The sequence below is a fragment of the Elephantulus edwardii genome, unplaced genomic scaffold, assembly GCF_000299155.1.
Source record: "Elephantulus edwardii isolate Elephantulus edwardi_28Jun2011 unplaced genomic scaffold, EleEdw1.0 scaffold00260, whole genome shotgun sequence".
Classification (NCBI taxonomy): domain Eukaryota; kingdom Metazoa; phylum Chordata; class Mammalia; order Macroscelidea; family Macroscelididae; genus Elephantulus; species Elephantulus edwardii.
Genome location: NW_006400010.1, coordinates 906,950 through 918,596, shown reverse-complemented (window position 1 = coordinate 918,596; position 11,647 = coordinate 906,950). Strand labels below are relative to the sequence as shown.

Here is an 11,647-nt window from a genome sequence, read left to right as displayed (position 1 = left end):
AGTATATTCACACAATGGAATGCTATGCAGCACTGAAAAACAAGGAACTCAGACAATATTATACTAAATAGATAACCCTGAAGGACATTATGCTGAATGAAATATCTCAGTCACAAAAGGACAAATACTGCATAATGCCACATAAAACAGGACTGACATTGGGGTGGGGGAAAACTAAGAAAAGAAGAGATAAGTAATATACAGTGCATTGAAACAGAGGAGGGAAAGAACTGCTTAAAAGGAATATATGATTAGGTATTATTTGCAAGACAACAGTCCAGAATAAGAGCTGCATAGTAAAGTGGACTGGGGTGGGAGTGGTGAATTGTACAACAATGAAATTTTTTTTTCAAATTGAGAAGTGAACAGTGGGCAGTGCACAGGGAGGAAAATGTGCAATAATGAATGAATGGAAATCCAAGTTCTCTATAAACTTTCATTAAAATCTCAATTTTCTAAAAAAAGTTTATACATGTAAAATAAAAATATTGGGCATGTTGTCAGGAGGGACCAGTGTTTTGAAAAGGACCTCAGGCTGGGAAAGGTGGATGGACACAGTAACAATGGGCTAAAGCATTTGGAAGAGCATGGGGATGGTGCAAGATAGAGCAAGGTTCAGATCTCTTGTTCATAGAGTTGTTATGAACTGTAGTTGGCTCAATGGCACCTAACAGCAAAAACAACAGAATGAAGTAAAGAGAAAGAGGGAAAGAGGTATTTAATGAATATCTATGAAGTGCCAGGGGCTATGCAGATGACTTGCATATGATAGGTTGTTTCACTTCCCTCGCCTTAGTCACACTGAATATCATCTTTCTGCAAACAAGACCTATATTTCACATAGACAGTCCATTCTTTGTTCATAAATGCTGGAATGGATAGCCCAGTTGCTGTTATTCTTTTGTTAGATGTCGTGACGTGGTCCTTGACTCATAGCAACCGCATATGATTTTTCTCTAAAATGAGTGAATGTTCTTGATGCTAGTCATTTGAGAAGAGATTGATCCTGGACAGGAAGAAGTGGGGAAGTAGGCAGAAAGTCTTGCCCTATCTGGGACAAGAGATAAGGTGCAATTTCTTCACCACCAAGAAAGAGATCTGACTTGAAGTAAAGGTCATTTGGATTTTAAATCTAGTATGAAGGCTCTTAGAGACATGCAGCAATCAAAAGCAAGGGGTAGGAGTCCCTTGGGTCATCCAGGTCTGTCCTTGATCAAAACACAAGTGTTAGTTACAGTGAAAGTCCTTATGCTGCCATTCAAAGTTTCTTTCCCTGTTGTGCCAGTTTCACTTAGACCTTCATCCCCACCATGCACCCTAGTAAACCACTTGATAAACCACCTTCCTTGGTAGAATTTTCCATCATTCTGTATTACCACACAGTTAGGTGCTGTTGTGTTAGGTATTTACCTACTTTCCTGATAGAGATGGCCAGAAGAGTTCTCTGGCTTAAGAGTCTACCACAGGAGGGCTGTCTCCACTGCTCCCTGGCATTTTGTATCCAAGGATTGAAGATCTGATAGGTAGTTTGGGCTGCCTGGTATATCAGAGGCCAATTCAAAGAAAGTGAGATGCATTCTCTTATGTATAATGAATTTCTGAACCTCATTTATTCAGACTGCATTATCCTGAGTACTTGGATCCAGGGACTATAGGAGTAGTTAAGGCCCTGATGGGAAAAATAATCCCCATCATAGTGAGTTAAACCTGCATGAAATTGTTTCTGACTAGATATAGTCATTCTTTGAGGATCTATAAAAATATCATGGCCATAACTGACCATTCTCAACTCCACAAAGTGGATCTGTCTCTGTCAATAGCATCCACAACACAATACTAATCCCCATGAGGTCTAATATGTCCCCCATGCTCTTACACCTCTTTCTACTCATCCCCACACAATTTTACTGCTCTGCGGGGTCTGAAACACATTGTGACAGCCACAAATCACACAGAACCAAATCAAAAGGCTGTAATTCAGGTTGTTAGCAGATACAACCAGTCAGTCAGGACAGGTTCTGGAATGTGCTCACAGGCACTTCAGACTCCAGCCTTATGGCTTTAGGCTCCTAGTCTTGCTAATTACGACCCTTCCACTCCCTATCCTCCTACAAACTTGAGCAAATGCTCTTAGCTCCAGTTCCACAGCAGAGCAGCCCCAAGGTCAGCTCCGTCTCATGTCAAGCTTTTGGTTATCTGCTGTGGGCTGCTCTGGCTGCTGATCCTGTAGTCCATGGTCTGACTGGCTCAAGAATCTCTGGACCTGAAAGAAGTATTTGCCTCTTCTTTGCTGTTGATGAGATTCTTCAATTCTGCTGCTAAGTCTGCTCGATTTAATGGTAGGACGAGCAAATCCTTTTGTGGATAGGCTAACATTTCCCATTCACTTATAGCAAAGTCACACTCAATAGCTAGGAAAGCCATTTTGAACAATAAACACCACCACAGGATCTGAGCAAACTTAACATGGAATTCCACATATCTGTCATTTTGTCATACTGCAGTGGCTTGTATGCTGTCACAATTCTGGAAACTACGCCATTGGTATTTATAAAAAGAGCAAGGGCCATATGGAGATGCCCATATCTGACCTTTATCAACTTTACAAAGAGAAACTCTCTTCATTAACAATATCAACAACACAACACCAATTCCCATGAGGTCAACATGTTCCCCCTCCACTACTGCCACACCTCTTTCTACTCATCCCAAGACCAATCTTACTGCTTTACTGGGTCCAAAATTGGATGCAATCTCACAGACCATACAGAACCATATTGGGAGAGTCAAGGGCTATAACTCAGGTTGGTAGCAGGATAGAGTCAAGACAGCTTGCAAAATATGCTTGCAGGCACCTCAGCCTTGAGCCTCATGGCTTCAGGCCAGTGTTACAAAGTTCTCAGTCCTGCCAATCATGGCTCTCTCCTCACTCCAAGTCCCCCAACAAATGTGAGCAGAAAGCTCTTAGCTCTAGTTCCATGGTGTAACAGTGTTAAGGTCTGCTCCATCTCAGGTCAAGTCTCTGGTTCTCCATAGTGGCTGAATATCCAGGCATGAAGGATATGCTACATTCTCTCTCCCCTCTCCTCACCCCCCTTCTTTGCTGGTGGGAAGATCCTTCAGTTCTGCTGCTGGATCTGCTCAATTTCATAGAGATTAGCCAATCCCCTTGTGGATATGCTAACACTTTATGCCCTATTTGCATTATACCTATTCCCTATTTGCATATTCCTATCTATCCACATAGCAAAGTAAAAGTCAAATGGCCAGGAAAGCCATTTTTAACAATTAACCCTTAACAGCACACTATTTCAAATCTTAGCAGGGTCAACAATGGCTGATAAGTTTGAGTGGAGCTTCCAGACTAAGGCAGAATAAATAGGAAACAGGACTTGCTTCTGAAATAATGGGTTTTTAAAATCACTACCAATAATATACACCCATGTTTATTGTGACTTTGTTCTCAATAGCAAAGAGCTGAAAACAACCCAAGTGCCATCAACAAATGAATGGCTAGAGAAGCTCTGGTATATTCACACAATGGAATATTATGCAGCATTGAAAAACAAGGAACTCATGAAATATTATGCAAAATGGATGACCCTGGAGGACATTATACTGAGTGAAATAACTCAGTCACAAAATGACAAATATTGCATAGGGCAACTGTTGTAAAATGGGACAGACATCGGGGTTGAGGGAAGACAGAGAAGGAGGGGAGGAATGATGATTACTGCATTGAAAAAGATGAGGGAGAGAACTGTTTAAAAGGAATATATGATTGGGTATTATTGTCATGACAGGAATCCAGAATGAAGGCTGAACAGTAGAGTGGACTTGGAGGGAGGGATTGCATAACAATGAAAGAGTTTTACTTTTTAAGGAAAAGAGTGAATTGGAGGGGAGCAGGTGTGCAGGGAGAAAAGTGCAGCAATGAATGATTGGAAACCCTAAGTCTCTGTAAACTTTCATTAACATTAATAATAAATAAAGGGGGAAAATATCAAAGATGTATTAGAGTTATTTTGATTTAATATAATCTGGGGTGCATATGAAGATAGTGATTTTTTGCATAAAATGCTAACATAGTTGGAATTTAAAATGTGAATATCAAAATGAAAGATGAGTAATCTTAAAATTATTTTATTTCCCCCCACTGTGTACTTTACTAGTTATCTGAGCAAGTTCAAATTTTAATATAGTCATTTGAGAATTAAAACAAAAATCACCACAAATAGCAGCAGAGTTATGTCCAAGATAGTGCTGGAAGATGAGCTTTACAAGGTGGAAGACATCTGAACAAGACTGTGGAAGAGACCCCTCCTCTAAGTAGAGCCCACCTTAATGACGTGGAAGCTGTGAAACTTTCAGACAATGAAGAACCTTCATTTGCTGATGTGTACACCTCAAAACAAGGAGAAACAACTGCAAGCATCTTTAATAAGTGTAACATGAAATGTATTAATTTAGGAAACTTAGCAGTTTCTAAAAATTCATGTCATTAATAGGTGAACTGGACTTGTATTGGCCATTTTGAATTAGGCAGTCATATGGTCTAGTAGGCCAGCACTGAAAAATTAGAAAGAGATGGTGCACCATTCATCATCAAAAAGAACATTTCAAGATCTATCCTGAAGTACAATGCTGTGAATGATAGGATACTATCAATATTTGTACCGATAAAACCTGTTAACATGACTGTTAGTGAAATCTATGAACTGACCACTGAAGCAAAAAAGAAATTGAGGATTTCTACCAACTTCTACAGTTGATTAAAAATGCAATCAGTATACATTAATAATAACTTGTGATTGTGGACAACTTGGAAACAAAGAGCACGTAGTTAGAAGGTATGCTGTTGGTGAAATAAATCAGGCCAGAGGTCCAGACAGAATGTTGCGCAAACAAAAACGTATTTGTTGCAAATACAGTGACTATGCAAATGGTAAATGAATAAGGATGACAGAAGAATTATTGATGCTTTGAGTTGTGGTCTTAGACAATAGTACTGAATATCCCCTGATTTGCCAAGAACAGATATACCTTGGAGAAAATGCAGCCAGAGTGCTCCTTGGAGGCAAGGATGGTGAAGCTTCATCTCATATACTTCAGGCATGTTGCTAGGAGAGGCTATTCCTTGAAAAGAGAGCTCATAGTAGGAAAGGTGGTAGGTTAGCAAAAGAGAAGGAACCTTCAGAGAGATTGATTGACTCAGTGACTGCAGCAATTGTCTCAAGTGTGTCAGAGATGATAAGGATGGCACAGGATAGAACAAGGGCCAACTCCGTTGTTCACAAAGTCACTCTTAGTTGTAATCAACTTGATGTCTCCTAACAACAATATGCACATGGACCTCACTGTATGATTTACCTGAGAATCAAATTGACTATATCTGTGGAAAGAGACAGTGGAGAAGCTCAATATAATTAATCCAAAAGACTAGTGATGACTGTGGAACAATTGTTCATAAACAAGTTCAAACTGAAGGTGAAAAAAATTGAAACACGCTGACCAGAGCCAAAATAACAACCTTAAGCTTTCCCTGCATGAACTTAAAAACCATTTCAAAACTAGATTTGATGCACTGTATATTAATGACCCAAGATAAAACAAGTTATGGAATGACATCAAGGATATCAGACATGAAAAAAAAAAGATAATTACAAAGACAGAAAAGAATCAAAGACCATAATGGATGTTGGAAGAGACTCTAAACTTGCTATAGAATGTACAGAAGCTACAGCAAAAGGAAGAAATGATGAAAGAAGATATTTGAACAGATTTCAAAGAGCAGTTCAAGAAGGCAACAACTCAACTCATCTTCATGTTGGCGGACTCCTAGCTGACCCTCCAGTGGGTTTTCAAGAGACTGTAAATCTCATGGGAGGAAATGCTTCTCTTTCTCCCTCAGGGTAAATGGTGAATTCAAACTTTGGGTTAGCAGCACTGCTCCCTACAAATAGACCATCAAACTTCCCAAGTAAAGTGAAATATTATCATGAAATGTGCAAAGACCAGGAGTTAGAAACCAAAAAAAGCAGAACATATTCAGCATTTCTCAAGCTGAAAAATTAAGAGATAAATTCAAACCTCAAATTGTAATACTGAATTCTTTTACAGGCAAAAAACATCCAATGACACAGGAAGCATCAAAAGAAGTATGAAACACAATATAAAGGAAGGATAGTGCAAAACACAATGTATAAGAACTTTGTAAGCAAATCAATATAAAACAAAAATTTAGTTTTCTATTTAACAAAATTATTACAGAGAAAAAGCAAGATGGAAGTGTCACCAAAAAAGATGGAAGACCCAGTGTCACTGTACAAAAATAACTGGTTGACAATGAACCATTTTAGGAAGTAGCATATGATCAAGAACTGAAAGAGTATTCAAGCTACACTAAAAACTTTTACAAACAATAAATCTCCAGAATTGATGAAATGCAAATTGAGGTATTGCAACAAACATATGTAACCTTAGACATGCTCTCTAATCTATGCCAAGAAATTTGAAAGACCTGGCCAATGAACTGGAAGGGATACATATTTTTTCCTATTAAAAAAAAAGGTGATCCAACAGAACATGAATATTATCAAACAATATCACTAATACCACATGATGTCACTAAAATTCGATGACAATTTAAAAATGCTGGAGTATACCTACAGGGAACTGCCAGAAATTCAAGTTGAAATCAGAAGAGGACATGGAAAGAGGTTATCTTTGCCGACATATACTATATATCTTTATTAAAAGCAGGGAATACCAGAAAGATGTTTACTTGAGTTTTAGTGACTATGCAAAGCACTCAATTGTGTAGATCAATTATGGATCCCATTTCATATGGTTTCCGTTGTACTTGGAAGGAACATGAATATAGATCAATAAGCAGCCATGCAAAGAGACAAGAGGATACTGCATGATTTAAAGTCAGAAAATATGTGTGTCCTTTCCCAACACCTATTAAATTTGTATAGTTATATGATCAAATAATCCAAAGAGGAAAAGGTGGCATCAGGATTGGCAGAAGACTCACCAACAACCTGTGATTGTATTTTCAATTGCTTCATATATATGTGAAAGTTGGACAATGAATACAGACCACTACTGAAGAACTGATACTTTGAATTGTGCAGTTGGTGAAGAAAATCCAACATTCATGGGCTACCAAAATGAACAAACCTTGAAAGTAAGCCAGTGTTCCTTAGAGGCAAGAATGGTGGGACTTTGTCTCATATACTTAGGGCACATTGTCATTAGGATTAGTCCCTGGAAAAAGACATCATGCTTGGCAAAATGAAGTGTCAGCAAAGAAGATTCTCAACGAGTTTTAGGAGTGCAGTAGCTAACAGAAAACCTGGTGCTTAGAGACCACCAGCCCTTCCAAAGAAGAAAGATGTGACAATCCGCTTCCACACATGTTGTTTGCTGCGAACTCAGATCAGAACGGATCCATGGCTGACTCTCCAGCGAGTTTTCAGAGACAGAAAATCTCACGGGAGGAGAATGTCCACCCTTCTCCTCCAGAGGGTTTTCAAAGGCGGTAGAGGGCACAGGAGGAGATTGCCCATCCTTCTCTCACGGAGCACCTATAGGAGGACTGAAGCGCAACTTCTTAGCACTAGGCCAGCCACTAGTGCTCCATAAAGATTTCGGGGAAGCTCTGCTCTTTCCTATGGCATTACTAGTAATCAGCATCAAATCCTTCCACCTCCACTTTTTAACTCAAAAGGTAGTTGTGCACTTGCTTTATAACAAAATGTAGCCTTTCTAACAGTGTCTTCAGCTGATTTACAGCTGAAGACGTCCACTGTGGGGTATGACTTATGTCTTTGGAGCCACTTGATGGGGCCGGAGGGAACAATGCACAATTTATATTGGCCACGGCGGTTTCCATTGCCAGCTATGAGAGATCCTGCCGCAATTTATTGTCAGGTGAGTTGTGGTGGACTAGTGGCAAGAAGCTACACTGCAATCCCAGAGATAGCCAGTCCCAATCCACCAGATTGTCTGCTGGTGGAGGAGGGGCAATCTCTTCCCGTATCAGTCAGATCTGATTTGATGGTATACACACACATACAATAATAAAATAAAAATAAATTAAAACTAATTGTCATAACTAATTGTCATAGCTGTATATATAGATATGTTTCTTCTTATGGCCTAACTCATTATAGTAAATGCAGTGCTGTCAGTCAATTCCATTATTAACTGCTTCATCATCAGTTTTCAGGACCCAATATCTTTAGTCTCAGAAAGGGAAATGCTATCAGGTATTACTTCTGATCTGGATTTTCAAAATGTAATTCTCTTACTTCCCCTCCCTGGTTAAGCCTCGCCCCCAGAATGGCCTCTCCCAAGCTCCGCCCCCAGAGAACCCAGCGCCAGAAAACCTGGTGTACGCCCCGCCCATTCTTGGGCCCCAGGCGGGAAGCCAAGTATCAAGCCGCTGATTGGCTGGCTGGAGACGCAGTTTGATGGCGTCGCTCTGGCAAGCGGCTGCCCAGCAGAGGCCTCTGGGCAAAGGTCTACCTGTGTGAGGGGTTTGCAGCCCGTGCATATTGTCTCGGGGAGTAGGGAGCGGAAGCATGAACCCTCCTTGCACGTCTCCATGAGTTTCCTGATCGATTCCAGCATCTTGATTATTTCCCAGGTGAGTGACTGCCTCCCCCTTGGAACCCTGCACCCTCCCTTTCCCAGAACGCTTCCACTCGGGGCCTCAGAGCTGCGGGCTGACTGGGGTGTCTCGCTCTTCTTCCTCGCTTTAGGGCTGCGCCCGCCACAAAAACACCCAGACAACGAGAGATAGGGAGTGGGATTTACTACATCCTGTTTCCTCTGCCCTCCTTGTCGCGCCCGCCCGCACGCTCCGGCGCCTATCTGGGTACCCCCCTCCCCACTACTCTGGGGAGGAGTCAAATAGCGTCAGCCTGGGAGCTGGTTCTGTGAATAGGAAAAGGTCCTCTTCGCGCCCCAAAGATAACAGGTACCTCTGACCCGTGAGTTGTGAGGAGTGTGGTTCCGGGTGCGGAGTGTACGGCACACCAATCGGAGCTGACGTCTGGGGACACGTGTAGTCTTTTCTGATTTGTTGTCAAATCCTGAATCCGGGTGCTGATGTATTAATCTCGCAGTCACATCAGAGATCTTCAAATTAGAGGGTTTCGTTATTGGGCAAGCACTTAATGATTTCTTTTCTGTTCTCCACCCATTTTGGACTTTTCCCTGAAACTTTATTCTTCTTGATTGGCCACTTTCATTCATTTGTGCAGTCAACATTTTATCTAAGATTCTGGATTTCGTCTAATGATGTTCTTACTTTTACTAAGTCATTCACTGAGCTACTGTATAATGTTTTGTAACTAGATAGAACACAGATATATGTGTTTCTGTTTTGAGATTGCTTTGTGCATAGCTACATCTTCATCTCCAAATGCAAGCAACTCAGTGAATTATTGTTGGCTCAACTATTTCTGGAAACTCGGCCTAAAATTACTTAGTTATTGACTCATTTTTTCGAAAATTTAAAGTTGGGTGTTTTTTTTTTCTTAATTGTCATTTTTGCAAACGACAGAAAAAGTCCCGTTTGAGGGATGAAGTGAAATTAAACCTTTGGATATTTTATACAGTTTTGTGTTCATTCATTTTTATAATTTTGTCTGTGGCGTGGAACACTGTCTTGTCTCTTGAGAGACATAACATTTAAGAAACGTTGAAGTAGCGAGCTCTGGTGGTCTACTGGCAAGAAGCTACACTTCAATCCAGAAGTGAGTGGTTCAAATCCACCAGATGCTCTGCTGGAGAAGGAGGGACAATCTCCTCCTGTACCAGTCAGATCCAGTTTGACGGTACACACACACACACACACAAGAAACGTTGAAGCAAAGAAAAGCTGTCCATAATCCTGTCATCCTAATACAGTATAACATTTTCATTCTCAAATTTTACCATATCTTAAGGTATTCTGGTGGACTCATTCTCAAATTTTACCATATCTTAAGGTGCTCTGGTGGAATGGTGTCTTGTGCTACTGACCAAAAGTTAAAATATTTTGTATGGCTTTCATACCTATTATTTTGCTGGATAATGTTCAGATAGATCCATGTAAACAATTTGGCTCTATAGCTGTTGAGTAAAAGCTTTGAAAGGTTTCCCTGTATCAAAGGCTAAAAAGTTATTAAGCATAACTTCTTGTTTTTGTTGTTATTATGTGTTGTCAAGTTATCTGCGACTCATAGCAACTCTATGTACAACAGCTCTGAACCCTGCCAACCTGAGCCAGCCTTACCGTCTCTGACACACCTACCCCATTACTCCAGTCACTGAGTCAATCCATCTCTTCAAGGGTCTTCCTCTCCTGCACTGACCCTCCACCCTTCAAAGCATGATGTCCCCCACCAAGCACTGGTCCCTTCTTGCAACATGTCCAAAGTATGTCAGACGAAGCCTCAGAATTCTTGCTTTCAAGGAGCAGGTTGATTTTAGCCTCTCCAGTATGAACCTGTTTGTTCTCTTAACAGTCCACGGTTTGTTCAGTACTCTTCTCCAACAACACAGCTCTCAGGCGTCAATTCTTCTATCATCCCTAGTCATTTTACAGCTTTTTTATGCATAGTAAGTAATTGTGAAGATCACAGCCTGCATCAGGCCCATCTTAATCTTGAGACTGATATCGTTCTTCAGTACTCTTGAGAGGTCCCTGACAGCCGACTTTCCCAATGCAGTTAATTTTTTTTATTTCCTGGCTGCTAGTACCAAGAGTGTTGATTGTGAAGCCAAGCAAACTGAAGCTGTTAACAATCTCAGTCTCTTCACTGTCCATCATGATACTGCTAATTGGCCCTGTGGTGAGAATCTTTGTTTTCTTGATGTTGCGCTTAAATCCATATTGAAGGCTGTAGTCTTTGACCCTCTACAGCAAGTACTTCAGTACTCCTCTATTTCAGCAAGCAGAGTGTGTCATCTGCATAATGTAGGTTATTGATGAGACTTCCTCCAATCCTGATACCACATTCTTCCACATTTAGGTTAAAAAGGTATGGAGATAGGACACATCCATGGTATACACATTTCCTGATTTTAAACCATGCAGTGTTTTCTTGCTCTGTTCTAACAACTGCCTCTTGGTCCAAAGATATGTTTTGCATAAGCACAATCAGGTGTTCTAACTTAGGGTTATTTTTATCCTTAGTATCAGCTAAGGAAAAATAACAATGTGTAAGTAACATTTTATTTTCACTCAGAAAAAAATAAATTGGCATTGTGTTAAAATTGGCAGTGAGATTTTTGCAGAAGGATAGAATTGATAAATTGACATAAGAAAGTGACTTTCTAATCTTTCTTCTCTTAAAATCACATAATGCTTTCACAACACCTTTCACATATAATATTAAATTTATTTCCCACCACAACAAGATAAAGGTAAACAATCCAATTGAAAAATGGGAACAGGATATGAACACACATTTCACCAAAGAAGACATTCAGATCGCCAACAAGCACATGAAGAAATGTTCAAAATCCCTAGCTCTAAAAGAGATGCAAATCAAAACAACTATGAGATATCATTTCACCCCAGTCAAAATAGCAAAATTTAACAGAACAGCAAGCAACAAATGCTGGCGAGGTTGTGGAGAAACTGGAA

At 40.2% G+C, this 11,647-nt stretch overlaps 1 protein-coding gene across 1 annotated transcript in view; it reads left to right on the top strand.

Annotated features, from left to right (window-relative positions):
* The first annotated feature begins 8,453 nt into the window (after positions 1-8,453).
* The window catches only part of LOC102869697 (Golgi pH regulator-like), a 56,057-nt gene continuing 52,863 nt past the window's right edge, over positions 8,454-11,647 (top strand). Inside the window, exon 1 of the mRNA XM_006899520.1 lies at positions 8,454-8,656. Within this exon, the coding sequence (XP_006899582.1) occupies positions 8,615-8,656 (42 nt within the window). The 5' untranslated portion in view covers positions 8,454-8,614. The remainder of the gene's footprint in view (positions 8,657-11,647) is intronic.